General features: G+C 38.4%; 1 protein-coding gene across 1 annotated transcript in view; it reads left to right on the top strand.

Annotated features, from left to right (window-relative positions):
- Nucleotides 1-7,341: 7,341 nt before the first annotated feature.
- Nucleotides 7,342-20,511, top strand: part of LOC136244747 (uncharacterized) — a 36,559-nt gene continuing 23,389 nt past the window's right edge. The window contains exons 1-2 of the mRNA XM_066036309.1: nt 7,342-7,592; nt 8,636-8,826. Coding sequence (XP_065892381.1) covers nt 7,502-7,592; nt 8,636-8,826 — 282 coding nt within the window. The 5' untranslated portion in view covers nt 7,342-7,501. The remainder of the gene's footprint in view (nt 7,593-8,635; nt 8,827-20,511) is intronic.

Below are 20,511 nucleotides of genomic sequence, written 5' to 3' on the forward strand. Positions count from 1 at the left end.
CGTTTCACCTGCATTTCTGTTGGAGTTCAACCTTGACTCTCAATTCCGGTGAGTGCAAGTGTTGGTGGTTAGTTGTATGGCTGTGTAATGATATCTCTTTTAAAGGTTTTTTACTTCGTGAGGCTTTAGAAGACAAGGTATGTTTGTACGCTTTACAAACACTGCAGCACAAATCTTCTGGTTGTAAAAACAATTCACAGTCATTATGATGAACAGTTGTTTCTTCTCCATTGTTGTCAACAAAAGCCATTGTAGAACTACCTGCAATGAAAGCAAATTTAGAGATAAATTATGCACATATACCGATCATTCTTAATCATTAATGAATGTGACTTGTGATGTTAGCCTTTAACAATTTGTAAAACAGTCCCTATATATATATATATATAATCAGGAACTCATAAGTGCTTCAAGGCGCAAGTGCTTATAAGCTCCTAATAAAATACACTCACCAGACTGATTTAAAAAAAATTCTTTGTGCGCCAGTTGTACAAATTCTTGCTTACAATTCCCCTTGCAGATATTAGCACTATCTATCACATTAAGTAAGTGAATAAGAGCAGTAAGCTGGCAATTCGGACAGAAACAATGAAGATTCACTAGAAACTGTGCAATGCTGGTATATGACATGCCACTTGAAGGATTCATCAATTACCAACTGGAAATCCTTGCTCTGGATACTTAAACTGTCTATCACAGCAGGAGACACAGACCAGTTAGTAGGAAAGTATGTACAATTGTTAATGTCATGGTGCAAATCACTGAGGGTGTATGACGGAGCTAACACCACATCCTTCAATGAGATTGAAACTGGGAAAATCTTTATTTCATCCAAGGGAACAGACACTCTCAGAATTCTCCTTTTCTCCCCCTTTCTCTGGTAAAATCTTAGCTTTCGAGGCATGCCCTGCAATGTAAGCAAATATCCATGTTGTGTTACTGTGTTACTGACAAACACTCAACATCATATAAAGCCTCCTGTCACATTGCTAAAACATTATGAATAAATATAACACTCAACTCTTACAATATAAGCACTATACTACGTATTTCTAAAAGAAAGTCTCCCTTGCTCATAGCATTGAGTTGCCACAGGGGTCCAAAGATTGACTACAAAAACATGAATTTTAGCCTATTGTGTCGAGATTTCCATCGCGGTAGCCTGTAATTACGTATTTTATGAATTGTTTATCAGCTATCCTTGTTTTCAATAATGTTGTCGCAAATAATAGAGGGTGAAATACAAGAAAGCTTCGTCGCTCAGGATATACTAAGGGTCCAAAACTAACAATTTCGATGGCCGCCATATCAAACGTGACAAAAGTAGACTAGATTAACACTGACCTGATTAACTGTCCTTGATAACGTTCAAAACGGCTAGTAACCTGCCCTCACGAAACAAGAACGCCAGAAAACTCGCCAAATACAACAGTCAGCAAAGTTTTTCTTTTGCGAACAGGTGCTGCACGGATAGCCCGCCAGGCAGTACGCGTTTTCTATGGAGCACGTGATTGCGTTTCCAATCCCGTGGTTACTATAATATCTATGCTCTAATAAAGCAGTCAGGTATATACTTTAGTAGAACAGTCAGGTTCACTCTAATAGAACATGCATGTAAATATCTACATATTAAGGAACTTCATTAGTGGAGTTTTTCAGACATTCTAACATCATATGCAAAACATTCTAACATCATATGCAAAACTGAGCATGATCTTATACTGCTATATATAGCTTTGGTGTGCAGTGTTTAAAGGTATAGAACTCGCAGTATTTTTAACACTTGAGCATTCAAAATGAATCCATGCTATGCATATTTGTAGTCATAATGTTTTGATTGTAAGTTATTCCATTTGTATCAGTGGATTCATGGTTCCTGTACCAGTGGGATAACTATCATTAACAGATGTATATATGTGTCTCTATGTCTTATACTGTCTGTTTCCACTAGGTAGCTTTATCTAGTCCCAAGAGCATTTTAATTATGTCATAATTAATGTACTATTTTTTGCATAAAATAACTGAGTTTTTGATTCATTAAAATATTGAAAGTCTCTCAGCGGCTGGGGGTTGCACCCCAGTACATTCTGCATAATATACAGGGGTAAAGCCAGGATTTTTTGAAGAGGGTTTCCAACAGCAGTATTGAGTTACCATAAGCAGGGGTCTGGGAGAGTGGCTATAATAGTTACCAACCAAAGCTGCATGATTTAATATTGTGCAGATGCTGGCCTGGGGAAAAACAAACATACACCACATAAACCTAATTGTTTGCAGTTTAAAGCAACATACTAGTTAAAAACATAGCTGTATAGCTGCAGTAATTATAGCTACTAACATTTATATCTTGAGTATAAACAATTGAGACCCTGAAATACCCCTATAATTCAATCTCAATGCACTGTCTTTTCAAAAATTTTCTGGTGGGGCATGTCCTTGCAATAGAGCATGCTGAATGTGCATATGGAATGTTCAGACTTGGGCACGGCCAATCACACACATAAAGTTAAAAGTGATATATCACTTTAACTCTTTGCCCTGGCCCCTTAAATTCTCTGGGCGGCCCTGACCGTTACACTGCCCTTGAATGGTATACATGGAATTTGGCAAAATGTAATACCCTAAATATGATGCATTTAGCCATAGATATTAGAGGCGCATAAGCGCCAGGGATTGGAAACGGCACACGTGAGCTAATACTTACTGTACAAACTTGGCGGTGAATCAATGTTGAAACGGAAGTGCATGGTCCTTTACGATTCGGTTGTGGAACGCCTATGTTTATTGATGCCAAGGTATGGTACTGTTTTTATGGCTCATTTTTGATAGAGATGAATAAAGAACGGGTTGAATTGGCGTGTTGTTCACAGTTGTTGTTATAACATTGTGAGCGCCTAACTTACCACAGGCAAATGCAAACGCTTATTTCTTGCTTTGTTAAGGCTTTACATTAGATTGCGAATGGAAGTCAGGAAAATTATTGGCATTTACAGACCTATGTGTAATTGATGCTTTGTTTTCATATCTCACCACAGTGTTGTTGTTGTGGGTACAATAATGGTTACTGCTGTATAAATTTTTATAACAGTGGTTTGTATAAGATAGCAAATACGTTTTGCTAGGGATGTGTGGTGTTGAAAGTCTGATGAACTTTCAGTTGTGTTATTTACTGCAATAAAAGTGTACCAGTTGTATTGCATGACTTATATGTGCACTTTTAGTTGACAGAGTGATATTTTTTGGAGCTGAACTGTACATAGGGTGATTTGTACCTGAACTTTCTACAGGGTGATTTGTTTATAGCTGAATGCTCTGCAGGGTGATTTGTTTGTAGTTGATCTCTCTACAGGGTTTCTTTGCAGTTGAGTTCTCTACAGGGTGACTTCTTCTAGCTGAACTCTCTCTTGTTTCTAGCTGATCTCTCACAGAGTAACTTGTTTGTATAGCTGAACTCTTTACAGAGTAGTATTGTGGTTGCTGAACTCTCTACATGGTGACTTGTTTGTAGCAAAATTCTTTAGAGTGACTTGGTGGTAGCTGAATTCTCTACAGAGTGACTTACTTGTAGATGAACACTGTATAAACTATAAAGTGACTTGTCTGTAGCTGAACTCTCTTCAGGGTTACTTGCTTGCAGGTGATCTCTATAGGGTAACTTGTTTGTATAGATGAACTCTTTACAGGGTAGTTTCTTTGTAGCTGAACTCTCTCCACAGTGACTTGTTTGTAGCTGAATTTTCTAGAGAGTGTAGCCGAACTCTCTACAGGGTGCATGACTTGTTTATAGCTGAACTCTCTTCAGTGTGACTTGTAATGTTCTGAATCACTACAGCAATATATTTGTAGCTGAACTCTCTATAGGGTGACTTGCTTCTTTCTGAACTGTCAATAAGATTAACTGTTTGCAGCTGAACTCCCTACAGAATAACCTGTAATGTAATGGAATTCTATAATGGAGTAAATAAATTAGCTGAATGCTCTATTAGGGTGACTGTTCTATTAGAGTATCTCGATCTCGCATTTGCTACACGGAGTTGGCTTTTGAATCATAACTCAGTGGTTTGTAATCCAATTCTTCTATACTACTGCAAGGACTTTCAATGAAGATTATTCCAAGCTATACACCGATTTTCAGCTCATTGCTCTAAGCGGTTTGCCTAGTAGGCGTGAAAACTAATATTTTTTTATTCCTAAAAATCGATCGCGTAATTGTGACACAGGTTGGGTTTTGTGTCATATCTCTGTGGTCTTTATCTCGATTCCTTTCAAACCACCAAAAGGCACTCCTACGATGGTTACTCCATCTACATAGCAATTTTCAACTCATTCCATGAAGCAGTTTACCCTGTAGGCGTGACAACAAATCGATCTTGTTTTACGCGAATAATCGGTCATAACTCCTGAATCATTCATCGGATTTGCACCAAATTTGATGCTAGGATTCGCCTTTGGACTCCCCTTCTGTGTGCCAAATTTCAAGGCAATCGGAGTACGCGTCTGTGTTTTATAGCAATTTTTGCAAGTGTGCGAAAAGACGAAGACGAAGAAGAAAAAACGAAGAAAAAAAACAAACTTTGGCCACTCGTATCTCGGAAATGGCTTGAGTGATTTCCTTCAAATTTGGAATGTAGACTCCCCTAGCTGGCGCGCAACTCTGCAGCAAATTTGGTTCCAATCGGATGAGGTATCACTGAGATACAAATGTGTGAAAATGACGTTTTCTTTCTTCCTGTCAATATACTCACGGTGTGGCGCGCCGGCTTCTTGGGCCGCACGACACACTATCGTGTGTCTTGATCAAGTAAGCGTACATCAGAGTATAGTTCATATTGAACTGTGTATACAAAAAGTACATAATGATATTGTGGTACTTGTATTCACTGAAATTATTCTGTTTTCAGGAAAGTCAGTGGTTGCTTGGGTTGACAATAAAAGACTCAGTGACGGTCCATCAATATTTCATGTTGACTGCAATGTTGTAGTTAATTCAATGTCCAAGTCTGGAAGGTTGCACCAAACACAGGAAGTCGCTTAACACAGTGGCATCTCGGTTAAACTCTGATGACAAGACTCATCCAAGTAGCCATACAACATATGCCACACTCTCTGAGCCAGATAAGGAAGAACGTCTCCACCGATTACACAACGAGAATGCTAGACTGAAGTCACAGATAGCTCGCCTTAAGGAGAAGATAATTGCTACAGTGGACAGAGATGGTATAATTGTTTACCATGAGTTAAACGAAGATTTAAAGGACATGATAGTAAACAGTAGGAATGAAGTACATAAACTATACCCAGAAGGGTCATTTCAGAGGCTGTTTTGGGAGGAACAGGATAAGGCAATGTCCTTGCGTTGGCATCCTGTATTCATTAAGTGGTGTCTGTACTTGCATCATCTTTCAGGACGATCATATGAGCTGCTACGGCAATCTGGATGCGTTCATTTGCCATCACAGAGAACTTTACGGGATTATTCCCACTACTTTAAAGCTAAGGTTGGCTTTTCTGCAAAGGTGGATCAACAACTGATTGATGCAATAGATTTCTCTAAAGAGGGTAACAGATATGTTGCCTTACTACTTGACGAAGTACACATAAAAAGAAGATTTAGTGTACGACAAGCATAGTGGCTCTTTAATAGGCTTTGCCAACATGGGAGATATCAACAACCATTTAATCAATTTTGAAAAAAGCCTGAATGATAAGAATGCTGAAAAAATGCCAAGCGTTGCTAGTACTATGTTGGTGAGAATGGTTCGAGGACTGGTGAGCAAGTTAAACTTTCCATATGCCCAATTTGCATGTGCTACTTTGACTGGTGATCTATTAGTTGACTCAGTGTGGAAAGCCATTTCTAGACTTGAACGACAAGGAATTCGAGTACTTGCACTGACGTGTGATGGAGCTTCAGCTAACCGGAGGCTATGGAAACTCCATAGCAAAGGAAGGGACACCAGTGAAAGAGGAATCATGTACAAGGTTCCCAACATCTACGCTACAGACCAAGCTCGTTCTCTTTACTTTATTTCTGATCCTCCTCATCTAATAAAGACTACCCGAAACTGCTGGGCCAGTAGTTCAAAGAAACTGGAAGTGAGATAAATAACCTGTTACCTGAGTAATAGCCATTTAAAATATGTGTCTCTATTGTTTATAGTGCAATGAAAAGCTTATCTCATGGGACTATCTGAGGAGACTGTATTAAGAGGACACGGAAACAGGATCAAAGAGAGTACAAAAGCTGAAATGTGAACATGTTAATTTAACTTCTTTCTCTAAGATGCGAGTAAATCTTGCTGCACAAGTCAATACATATTGTTTATATTGTTCAATAGTTCACCTATTCACCCATTGATTTTCAGCTTCTTCCCATACGCGGTTTACCCTGTAGGCGTGACAACACATTGGTGTTATTTTTCGTGCATAATCGCTCATAACTCTTTGCCTGTTTATCGTATTCCAGCCAAAGTTGGTACCGAGATGCGCCTTTATACCCCCCCTTCTGTGTGCCAAATTTCAAGGCAATCGGATAACGCGTTCGCGTTTTATAGCAGTTTTTGTAAGTGTGCGAAAAGAGGAAGAAAAAAAAATGAAGAAACTAAGCCAATTTTTGAAGTCACATATCTCAGGAATGCCTGAAGCGATTTCGCTCAAATTTGGAATGTGGAGTACTGAAGTTGGAGGGAATGTACACAGCAAAATTTGTGTTGTTTCATCAAGGCAGCACAGAGCTACGGAGGTACGAAAATTGCGTTTTCTGTCTTCCTGTCAATATACTCACGGGGTTGCGTGCCGGCTTCTTGGGCTGCACGACACACTACCGTGTGTCTTGATTGGTACACCTTTAGAACTATGATAAAAATATACCACCTAAATAGGCGATGTGATTGAAATAACACACATGCTAGGGAAGCAGTACATAAAACTTGGAACAGTGGAATACGGAATAAGCGAAAATTACATTCTTGATATTTTACTATTATTTATACCCTCTACAGCATTTATACAATACTCACCTCGTAGCAATTCCATCGTAATCATCAGGGCGATCTTTAAATAGAATGAGCACAAACCTAACCACTCTAGAATAACCCAAACTACGTTCTAATACACTTTACTACACAATCACTACAAAACTAAGTTTTTTTCTACTGCACTTGCTTGTAATAGCCATCACATACAAGTAGCTGCCCGAATTTATTAGAATCATGCTGCATAAAATGATGAGAGCTAAACACAGCACTTAACCCTTCAATTTTATATTTAACTTGTTTGGTGATGAATAACTAACAAGTTTAGGAAAGTTAGTTAAAGTAGATTATTTCTGAGTAGATTTCTTGTGGATGGTGTGTTTTGTGACTAAAAAATCTGGGCAGTTACTCATGTGTGGAAGCTGGTATAAGCAAAGTGTAGCAGAATGAACTTATAGCGTTATAGATTGTGTAGTAAAGTGTATTAGAAAAAGTTTTAGCTTAGTTAGGTTATTCTAGAGCAGTATATGTTGCGCTCATTCTATTTAAAGATCACCCTGAGGATTGCCTTAGTGTTGTCTGCCATTGCAATTACAGTTTTGGCGGAATTGCTACGAGGTGAGTATTGTACTGCATAAATGCTATTGAGGGTATAAATAGTAAAATGTTAAGAATTTAATTTTCGGTTATACCGTATCTGGGTTTTACTGCATCCCCACATGCTAAAACCATTGAGATAGTTTCAATAACAGACTGATACCAAGGGATGGCTTTGACAAGAAGTTAATGGCAGCAGTCTCAGCAGCACAGAGATGCTGCTTACCAGAAGAAAGCAAGATCAAAGCGACAATGAACACAGAGAAGTATGAACAATTTGTTTTAAATAGGCTGTCATCACCAATTGGCATCTAAGATGTTAAAGGCTTTGATGCAGCCATAAAATTCACCAGGATTCTTTATTTACTGTACCTGTGCAGAGTACTGTATAGTCATATTCAAGCACAATACACATCATAAAATGTATTGTGTGATGCCACTATGGGATAAAGCTCATTTGTGTAACACAGCTGTAGCTCACAATGAGATTGAGCATCTGTCTAATTATATTGAAAGAGAGGTTGTGAATCGGAAATAAACAGTCATAGGCATACAGCTTGTAATTTTGCTTTGTTCCTTTATACAAAACAACCTATATAACGGAAGCTGCTTACATGATGTATATTGTACAGAGTAGTGATCAATGACACACTCATAAAATATTGACCAGAAACCAGTCTCACATATATATGTTTGTCCATATGTACCCACATGAGCAAACCATTAAATGGTAAAAGCAGTAAACATAAGGCTAATTAAAGCCCTCCTCTGAGTCAGATTTCTTTTTCTGGCTGACAATTCACATATTCAACACAAAAAAATGTACTAACTCTAGCTTGTACCATTTTTAGCTGCACGAGATTTTCCTCTTTTCAGATCCAGTCATATATATATATATATATATATATATACATACATACTTTGTGTTCATTGTGTGCACATGTCACTGGAGAGGGTGTATACAGTATATGTGCCCTATATCTGTCAAGACTACATGCTATATTGATCTTGAGAGTTTTGTAACTAATAAGGGATCTATATACGTGAACTGTGTACATTTTTAGGAACTGAACGTATCTGTGAAGAAGAAGACGACAGGTTATATGAAGAAGAAAACATGGAACAGGAACATGGAGCTGAAAAGGAAACTGATGATGAGGAAGATAAGGAAAATGATGTACATGTACCAACTGACCCTCAACAACCTGATCGTGACGGACAAGATAGAAGAGGACGGAAAAGAAAACTAATTACTGTAAGTTAAATTAAACAAACAATATAATGCTAGGAACCACCAATCTAGTATCGGTGGGGTTTAATCTACAGTAGCCCAACCCAAAACACATCCAAAAAAGATGATTTGTTATAAAACTCTTTGAAAATTCATTGCTTTATATTGAAAGTACTCTTTAGTATATAACTGCTGTGGGGAGCATACGATTCGTCACGGTTTTCTTGGGACTCATCTTCACTGCATACTGGGGATCCATGATCTGATGCCGGAGAATGCAATGGAGTAAGAGCCGGACTCGGAGGCTGATGCAGTGGCGTAGCCAGCCTGAAGGTAATGGGGCATCCACCCAACAATGGTACGGATAGACTGCGACAACTTAGCACTGTAAAGCTTTGCTGTTGGAAAGTAGGGGCTGACATCATTAGAAAAGCGGGCTCTGAGATTGACGTATCCTCTGAGATTGACGTATCCATCATCGACTCGGCGACTATACTGCTGAGGCGGGCAATTTTGTACGACGGCGTGTAGCGTTTCACTGCAGTCAGGGTGATTGTTGATTGCTGCTGATTGGCGAAGCCCTAAACTTCTTAGGCCTGTTAATAATCGCCACACGCCGTCCATTATTGAATATTAAAACAAGGTTCAAACTAGTTTCGCGGCGCCCGCGACCCCATGCAGACCCAATCAATTGTAAATCTAAGGCTAGCTACTCGATTTTTGTAATCTAATCTACACTGCTGTATTATCTAGCTAACAAACATTGTCGTTTTTTCACGGCAGCCAGTTTGATAAATTTGTAGAAACAAACACAAAATTGTTGTCAGCTTCTAACTATATAGTCCTTGCTGGCCTGCCTGGTCACTCGATAAGTTTCTGCAGCCAATATCCACCTACAAAGTAAAAAACACACCAGACTGTGATCCCAGTAGTTTTTTACACACCCATTGGCACAGAAGCAGCCAATTGTTAAGCCCATCATGAAAAGTTAGTGTATCATCTATTCCCACACCCCAGCTGCACTATAAAAATGACTTAGTGACCATCACTGCTTTTTGTGGCAAATTCCGTCACTACTTTTTGTGGCAAATTCCAGTGAACGTTACTGACCACTAGAATTTGCCACAAAAAGTAGTGACGGTCACTAAGTCGTTTTCACAGTGTGGCTGTGGTGGGGTGGGTGGGTGTCATACACCTCTGGTTGACCTGTAGCTATAAAAAGATATAGCATTCATTAATTACTACCTACATAGCTAGCTATATACATAATACATATGATAAGAAAACTTGTGCATGACCTCTCAAAACCATCTCGTTTACAAACACTGCTATTATTACATGTCAATTATAAATGAAAAAAATCTGCCTGTTGATTGACCAGTGCCAGTTGCAAAATATAGAATAAGGTAAAGAATGTGCATGGCTTCACTGAGGTCATGAAGTACATCTTTGTTGTACCTGGGACCTATTATAGATCTATAAAAATGGCCACTATAAAGTGGTATAGAGGCCAAGCACTAATGGAGGTTTCACTGTATTATAGCTCACTGCATGGCATGCAGCCACGCAATGCTAAACGTGAATCAGTTAGTCATATACTATACAGTGCGACTCCTTTGACAACTCTAGTAACTTGACATGTTCCCGTGAACCTTACAGAGGACATAAACAGAAGTTGGAAAGACCATGACCAATGCATGCTGCTTAGGCATCAGGTTGGTGCTATAACGACTAAGAGTACAACTTGAAACTTAATTTATTTAATAGGCCATGCAATAACTATATATTACCATGCAGTGAAAATTAGCCGTGTGTTCCCCATTTGTGTATAGCTACAACCGAGCGGCTACAACTGCACCCCCTCTTGTATAGTTACATTATTCATAAGTATATAGCCACAATCCCAGGCTGTCAAAGAATTAAGCTTATAGAATCAGTCAAAACTATAAAAACAAAAATAAACAAATGAAATTGCAAAATAACAACACATTCACAAAAAGTGAATCAATTAAACATTATTCATAGCAATGAAGACTATAAAATTATTTTTCTAACTCACTTTCACGCTCAACATTAATCTCGCGTGGCCAGACCTCTATTTTCGCACAGGGCGCTATCGATTGGAGATTATAAGCGCCCGCGCGAAAAATTGCATAGCACTTGCAAGAAAAGCACTAAGCCGCTAATCTATGAAACCAACCTGCAAAGAGAGTAACGGCAACAAGAAGGGCTTTGTACATGTCTCCGCCGGTCCTGGTGAGTGAAGCGTAAGTCTGGAGCGAAGTTCAGCATGCAGCTAGCAGTAACAGCAGCAGTACTGATTAGCAATCCTTTATAGAGCTTCTTCATCGCGTGATCTAAATTACGCAATGCCAAGTTTCGCCTACGTGTCTGCCATATCGGTACGCATGTAGTCACTCAGTGTGCTGATTCCAAAGTCCATGTCGTCGCACCTTTCCTCTTACACTGAGAAATTGGGAAAGGAAGCCAAGGCTCGATACAAGGAGAAAATATAGCCCAGAGAATTAAATGGCTAGTGATATGGAAAGGTCTGTGAAGGTCGGAACACGGTCAACAGAATCTGATTATTTAACAGTTAAAGTGTTGGAGACACTAAGCCTGGTGTGTTATCCGTGGTTCGCCGAAATCTTTTAGTAAGGATTTCCACTACCTTTGATATCATTAAAGGAGACAAAGCAAGGGGGTGTTACTCAGGCTCTTGCAGTAGGTCGATCTGCGACCGCGGTCAAACACTAAGTCAACGGTCAAGGCCACAAAATAGCTCTACAGTGGGTGACGAGACGAAGAGTTCCAAACCCACAATCGAAAACTGTACGTAGTTTAAATCAAGTTTACGGAATTAGACGTAACTCACAAGACGTATGGATCTCCAAGAAGATGTTTCAAAGCTCCTGCAGACATTTCGCTGTGATTGTAATGATGTTTCTTTCATAGCTGTTGGTAGCACGCACCAAGAAATTATTATACTATGTTACAAGCGCAGGCGCACATAGGAAAATGGAGAAATAAACACCGGTCAAAACTTCGAGAAGAAACGCTCAAGTCACAGGTCAAACACTGATGAACGCTACTAGTCACAGGTCAAGGTGAAATTTGCCCGGTCAGGGCTTTGACCGCGGTTGCAGATCTACCTACAGCGCGTGCCTACGTGACATGTACGTACTAGTACCCCCTTGCAAAGTTTGTAGAAATGGAGTACCATGTAAGCAGTTTCAGTGAACGTTACCCAGAAGATGGCTGACTCTGTAGAAGAAGCTACTGGAGATCAAAGTAAATCGAGGTTGTGGTTCAAGTACAGAGCTGGACGAATTACAGCCTCTAGAATGAAAGCAGTTTGTCATACAGATGCTGGAGAGCCAGCTCAGTCACTTATTAAGAGCATTTGTTATCCCAAAGCATTCAGTTACCAGTAAGGCAACAAGTTGGGGCTATCAACATGAGCAACAAGCTAGGGATATTTATACTAACGCTCTCAAAGGCCACCATCAGTGACGGACAGTGGACTTGTCATTAACAGTCATTGGCCATATATTGGAGCATCTCCAGATGGTGTTATTAAATGCAAGTGTCACTGTAAGGGGGTATTGGAAATCAAGTGTCCGTTTTGTCATAAGGAAACAAAAATAAAAGATACAGCTATGGACAAAGAGTTGTTTTGCTTAAAGCATGCAGCAGCCTGGTGAAGAACAGCTATGGTTAGATCACCAACAGACATAGGTGCAAGTGCTATTGGAAAAACGGTTAAAGCAACGCATGGGATTGGAATTATATCATTGATCAGGTGTGCTTATATCATTAACTGATCAGTATCGATAAACTTATTGATTTTTTTTGTGATTGTGGGTTTGAAATTTTCCCCCTTATAGGCGAAGATTGTGCAGTACCTTGAACAGTTGATATAAATAGTGAGTAGCTACTTTAAAATTAAACACACACAAAAAAAACAACACAACAGCAACCAACAGTAAAATTAATAGTCATTTTATAGTCATTTTATTGCTCGTCCATAACTGTCACTTTTTCTTTTTTTGGAAGCCTAAGTGCATCTTGGCACTTTTGGTTGGCCTTAGCGATAAACTTCTTCGGGTCCCAATTCTTTTGATGATCTTTATCGTTTTTGTATTTTTCTTCAATAAGTTTGAAGATTTTCTCAACCTTCTCTTTGTTGAGTGGAGGTTTTTCACTCTTATTCCCGGATGAGCTCACCAGCAATGAAGCATGCTGTTCCTCTTTGGAAAAAAAAACATCCATTAATTGGAGTCCATATGCGTATCCATCTTCTGATCGCATCCGCTGCACGTTCACTCCCTTGATGGTCATTTCAGGTCCATCACTACGATCTCTCTTCATAGATTTTTAATCCAGTACAGCTTTTCATCCATTGAAATGACTTTTTTCAGAAGAAACTCAAATCGCTGCAGGGCGATGCATATGGATATAAACTTTGCAACCAGTTACAGAATGTATACAGCTACTGTACAAACAAGACTGTAAATTACCTCATCAGGATCAGTAGGCAGCATATTTTGCTACAAAGTAATAATAAAAGAGATACGTAATATACACATAGTGTGTGGATAATTTCCATGGCCAAGAAATATAGAGAATTAAGTGTATATTGTATTTTGTATGCAAGTGTTCTGAATCTTCTATTGTAGTTCCTGCACTTGTCGCAGTCACATTCTGAATCAAACTATATAGAACAGAATAAATGGGTCCCTTGCACACTATATAGCTCCACTGCACACTGATACTGATTGTAAATAATATAGCTGCCAAAATTGTGGGTAACTACAGTACAGATATAAGTCAACGTCGCATTTGCGAGCGAGTCCGAGCAGTCACGCTCGCTCGAGAGCACTCGAGTACTAGTGCTCTATAGTAAGTAGCCTCATGTGCCCGAGACCATTTTTTCTTTTGTGTGTGTGGGCGGGAAAAAGGTCTGGCCACGCGAGACTAGAGTGGATATACTCGTCATACTCGCTAGCAAACTTTGTTCACTTGACATGAGGTTATGCGAGTACTCGTGAGTAAGTGTAGTTCAGATTTGATTTAACATTTTCAGTGCAATAAGGGCTATTTTTGCATAAAGTAAGTGCTGTTTGGGACTGCAAAAGATGGCTATACTCTAGAGGTAACCACTTAAAGCAAACTATCTCTGTATAAAGAATGTGATAAGGAAGTAGTCACAGGGCAGTAATGCTGGGATTACCAGGTCAGATTACCATTAACGGATAAGTTTCACTGTAGTTGGAGATTTAAGAAATATGACTGCAACTATTTCAGGCTGGCTGTTTTAAGCAAAAGTAAATTGGTTATAAGCAAACACAAAACATTTACTACCTAGAGATATGCTTGACTATGATTATGAATGCAAGTAGATGTCAAGTGCAAATGTTTAAATGAAACGCGTCACTTGCTTTCAGCTTGCACATCAACCTCTGATAATAGTATATGTGCAAAATCTTTAAATCCTTTGTGTTATTCTTTACATTAATAAATACAAGTGTAAGGAAAAATTAGGAATTTTAAATACTAGTATTTTCAGTGCTTTTTATTGCTATGATATTTAAAATTCCTAATTTTTCCTTACACTTGTTTGTTAACTTTTTATGCAACATAATTCATTATTTTAACCCTCATCAAAGGAAAGTATGGCGCCAGACGTCTGGACCTCGACTATGCGCGCGCCCGAACCTTTAATTACTGGTTAGCGAAGTGGCGATTTCGCTTCGTTTTCAGTTATGTTCTGTCCGTTACACAGCGGTAAATACAGAGAAGCGTGTCTGCAATCCACTCACTTCAATCGTAGGAGGCGTGGTGTAAAATTACGGACAATTCCGAGAGAGAGAACTATCATTATTATAAATGAGATAACACAATAAGTAGAGTTAGCTTACAGTGTGTGCGGCCTCGGTCTCGTGCGACCACAATCAGATCGTAGTAAAAGATCTGTGTGGGCACGGCAAGCTAAATACAAAAACAAAACTGACAAACACACATACATACAGAAAACAAAACAAAAAGTGATTAGTAGCTACAAATTTAAGGAGACCACTCACTGCAGTTCCTAGCCAAGAAAATTCGTTGTGAGCATGTAATGCAAGTGTTGGCTTTCATTCCTACGTGATATGAGCCATTGACGCGCTACCCACGAATCAACACCTACACGCTTATATAGTGGAAAAGAAATGGGACACAAAGGAGGACAAAAGTAAGTCCATATGTATGCACTATAGCTACTGCGGTAGGTGAAAAGGCACGTCTCGGGCCCAAGTGACGTCGAATAGTGAAGAAATCAAGTCCGTAGCATTGACCATTGTCGAGTTATGCTTGGCTGAAGGCATCAGTCAGGCATGCAGTCAGTTAGTAGAAAATTCGGTCAAATAATTTTTTTAAAATTCCGTAGAAACTCGTCAAAAGCGTTCGGGTAGCTCTGAAGGCACGCTATAGGTCGGACTTCTAACTTTATTTATCTGCATTTTGTAAATAAGAACAAACTGCAGAGCCTGTATGTATATATGTAACAAACAGTCTATAGTACACGTATACCTCGATTCCATCCTTGGAGGAAGGAGAATCACTGGGCACCTACATGCACAAGAACACATAAGCCGTAGGAATATCAAATGCATGTGTACCTTAATTTCATCTACAGAAGAAAGTTCAGCAGCCTAGAAATGAAACTTATTGTTACAAAAATATACAATGCTATCTATAAAACATGCGTGTGAAGGATGTCATTTGGGAATTACTTCACTTATTGCACCCAATTTTGGAAAACCATCAATGCCTATACAATTCAAAATTTGTTCATTGCTAGCTATATCTACAGGGACGAAGTAATGGCATGCAGACTTTGCAATTGAGACCAAACTTATTACAGAATTTGTATGTGGCAAACAGTACTATGTATTCTACATGCAGTGCAGTTCATGTACCTCGTCTCCATCATTAGAAATAGACGCATAAGAGTTTCTTTCATCTTTGGAAGACGATGCATGAGAATTACTCCCATCTTTGAAAGACGCGTACGATGTTCCATCCTTGGAGGAAGTAGAATCACTGGGCACCTACATGCACAAGAACACATAACAAATGCATATGTATACCTTAGTTTCATCTACAGAAGAAAACTTAGCAGCCTAGAAATGAAACTTGTTACAAAATGTATCTATAAAACATGCATGCATGCATGTGAAGGATATGTCAAGCAAATTTATTGGGAATTAACCATTATCACCTTACTTATTGGACCTGATATTAGAAAATTATCAATGTCAATTTCAAAATTCGTTTTATTCCTTCTTGTTATATATCTATTTACAGGAAATTTTGGCAAAGTTTCAACCTTAAAAGTTGAGTAGAAGAACACAGGTGATATATAGTACTGGATAAAACTGAATGAACAAATTTGTCATATGCATTAAGAAAACAACATAGCTATAGGCAAACAATTAGTCAAGTTTTTACATGACTTACAATTACCACCTCTTTGGCAAATACATTTTCTGTTACCGAATCTTTGTCAACTTCAAGTGCTGCAGCCTAAAAAGAGCGATTCAAAAACATAATGATAACAACTTTACTCTAAACATCTACATTTTAAAACCAACTTTGAAACAAAATACAAATTAGCTTGTCTGGGTTAATTAAGGTAACCATGATTCTAAGACACAGAGGTATGTATACATCATATATCTACTGATAATGTAATAGAAATATGAAAACTGTGTAAGCAATACAAAATGCATTGCCGATATTGCTGCTATAATACCAATAAGCTTAGGCTTGTTCATACAAAATGTCATGGCCCGCTTTTATAGCCATGCAATTAATATGATTATTATGCTATAGCTAGGAGCCTTCTTTTAAGAGTATAGTCCATATAACTCAGTGCAGTTATAGATATAGTTTGTTGCAGATGTAATAAAGAAGAGTTCTCTAAGTGTCCAATTTCATAGCAACAAAAGCAGGGGTGTAGGACAATACCATGTGCACTACGAAGTGCTAACAAAAGTATTTTTATTAAATAGTCATACTACCTGTTGAATAAAAAACAATCATATTACAATTTGCTGTTAACATGAAAGTCGAGACTGCCATGCATCATTATGGTAGGTCTAATTACTTCATAACTGGCAGCATTTTCCCTATTGTGAATCATAACATTGCAAACAACGAACTATAAATAAAACTGAAATATGTATCATACTCCATCCTCTATTTTTTGTACAGAGACCATTCAGCTCATGTGAAATATTCCAGTCCTTGTACAATATTATTTCATGTGCCTGTCCTACTCCCCATGATAGCCAAAGATTCATAAAACACACTGGTGATACAATGGTTGATTGGTGTTAACTAATTAAGTCAAGGCTTTGTTCTCTCTGCTTATATAATTATATTCAGTGTACATGATCATGCATGCCCAAGCACTGGATCATGTACTGACCTGCATGAACTAACATGCCCGGGTTACATGTCAGCAAACAGATTGTATATAGGAAGAACAAAGTGGTATGAAATCCTTAGATATATATTACATTGTGCTTTATAGCTATTGTCACGTATAACAATTAATTTAACCTTGGCTTTCAAAAGCTTGCTTTTGAAAGTCTTGCTTGCATCTTTGGTGGCTGATTTAGTCTTCGATTTGTCATGCTTGGTCTGCAAAGTCTTCGATTTGTCGTGCTTGGTCTGCAACAATATAAAAGTCCATGTACTATAAGTGGATGCAATATATGTGTCCTCAATTTAAAGAGCACATAAGCTGAGCCACTTACACAGGAAAAAATCTTAAATTCCCACCAATGGATTTACAATATTCCCATGATAAAATACTTCCCATCATGGGAATATATATCACATTAGGGTGTGAATTTATTAATTCCCATCATGGCAACAAAATCCCATAATGGGAATAGAGAATACACATGAAGGGAGTAAAGTAATCCCTTCATGGGAATCCTCAGTCCCATGAAGGGGAATTATTACAGGTTTTATTCCCATCATGGGAATTCTACAACCCGTGAAGGGAAAACAATACAGGTTCTATTCCCGTCATGGGAATTCTTAAGCCTATGAAGGGGAAATATTACAGGTTCTATTCCCATCATGGGAATTCTCAAACCCGTAATGGGGAAATAATTCAGATTCTAGGGAAATCCTCAAACCCATGAAGGGAAAATAATGCAGCAGTTCTGTTCCCACCATGTGAATTCTGAAATCCATGAAGGGGAAACAATACAGATTCTATTCCCGTCATGGGAATTATGAAACCCATGAATGGGAAATATTACAGGTTCTATTCCCATCAAGGGAATTCTCAATCCCATGATGGGGAAATAATACAGATTCTGTTCCCATCAAGGGAAATTCTCAAACCCATTAAGGGGAAATAATGCAGGTTCTGTTCCCACTATGAGAATTCTGAAACCCATGAAGGGAAAACAATACAGATTATACTCCCTTCATGGGAATTCTACAACCCATGAAGGGAAAACAATACAGGTTCTATTCCCGTCATGGGAATGCTCAAACCCATGAAGGGAATCAATATCGGTTCTATTCCTGTCATGGGAATTCTTAAGCCCATGAAGGGGAAATATTACAGGTTCTATTCCCATCATGGGAATTCTCAAACCCGTAATGGGGAAATAATACAGATTCTAAGGAAATCCTGAAACCCATGAAGCAGGTTCTGTTCCCACCATGTGAATTATGAAACCCATGAAAGGGAAATATTACAGGTGATGGGGAAATAATACAGATTCTATTCCCATCAAGGGAAATTCTCAAACCCATGAAGGGGAAATAATGAAGGTTCTGTTCCCACCATGAGAATTCTGAAACCCATGAAGGGAAAACAATACATATTATATTCCCATCATGGGAATTCTACAACCCGTGAAGGGAAAACAATACAGGTTCTATTCCCGTCATGGGAATGCTCAAACCCATGAAGGGAAACAATACAGGTTCTATTGCCGTCATGGGAATTCTTAAGCCCATGAAGGGGAAATATTACAGGCTCTATTCCCATCATGGGAATTCTCAAACCCGTAATGGAGAAATAATACAGATTCTAGGGAAATCCTCAAGCCCATGAAGGGGAAATAATGCAGGTTCTGTTCCCACCATGTGAATTCTGAAACCCATGAAGAGGAAATATATATTACTGGTTCTATATCCATCATGGGAATCCTCAGAACCATGACAGTGAATGTTACAGGTTTGATATTATGAAAGTTGTTATAGTTTAAATTTGATGTGAATTATATTAAATTGTCTTGTTTCTCAGCTACACATATTATATATATATGTACTAGTAATAGCATGGGTAGCAGTGAAATTTGGGATAAATATCACGAGTGTTGTATTGGAAATTTACCATTTCCAATACAACAAGAGTGGTATTTATCCCAAATTTCACTGCTACCCATGCCATTCCCAGTTAATACCATACTCGCTGCATATGCGCATGCCGTGCATTAGCGTTGCTATGTACGCAATTTGTCACTATGTACTAAACATGTGTCAACACTAATTGTTAACATAAATTCTAGCCAATGAAATTGCAATTACAACTTTTTCACTGCTACCAGTGAAATACGGGATAAATTTCACTGCTACTATTGAGACTTTTGTATGGGCAGTGAAACAGGTATGGTATTAATATATATTATATATATATTTTTTTATTAAGCTTTACAGCACAGGTGCTAAAGGTCTGTAGGACAAATGGTCCTACAGCCTGCTCAAAGACTTTAGCTACAGAAGGTGTGTTTGAAAAGTTGGAGAAAGGAGAAAAAATCGATGACTGGACCTAGGTGGCCTCGAACCTGCAACCATCCGATTTGCGCTCAAACGCTTACAGGAGCCTACCAGGTGGTCAGGATGTTTTCTCCTTGTTATTTCATGTAATTATATCCATAGGAATTCTAGAGAGTAACTCATTATCTCTAATATAAGTACCCCAAGTAGAATCAAATGGACACTAGTTTATTTATTAATGCTTAGTTTATTTATTAATGCTATATATATATATGTGCATATACAAATTAATAATTATAAGAATTTAACTGTAGCAATAAGATAGAGTATAAGCACTTGATTACATGTCACGGTATTGCTAATTACCATACAAAAATAAGCTTCAGATTGTACATATCATCACTCTATAGTTTAAGCCAAGATGTACCATGCCTGCAATCTGAATAATGGAATCCCAATGTATTGTCTCTACTGACATTCTTCCAATGCTCTCTCGAATGTATTTGTTAGATACACGAGGGTCTTCAACATAAAAATGTACCTTGCTTGTTTTAATTAACTCTCTCATCACTAGACAATACATGGGCAAACCATATCTCATCAGTTTCACCTCTGACGTTAAGCATGTCTCCTTCCTCTGGATATACCGGAACGATTACATCATCTACACATATTGGAGGCGTTGGTCTTAAGTGGTCTATTAGTACAAATGATTCTGGAGTATCTACAGAATTGGGATAAAGCATGACCTTTCTTAGTACACTAGATGCAGGGAACACTTCGTTTATTGTAGTTGGCAGCACAATTGAACTGCCACTGTAACTATGTACATGGCCATCAAGTTGGTATACATTCCCTTTAACTAATGTGTAATGCTGTCCAGAATTGTAAATGGCAAAGTATTCAATTGCC

This window comes from Dysidea avara, chromosome 14, assembly GCF_963678975.1.
Source record: "Dysidea avara chromosome 14, odDysAvar1.4, whole genome shotgun sequence".
NCBI classification, from domain to species: domain Eukaryota; kingdom Metazoa; phylum Porifera; class Demospongiae; order Dictyoceratida; family Dysideidae; genus Dysidea; species Dysidea avara.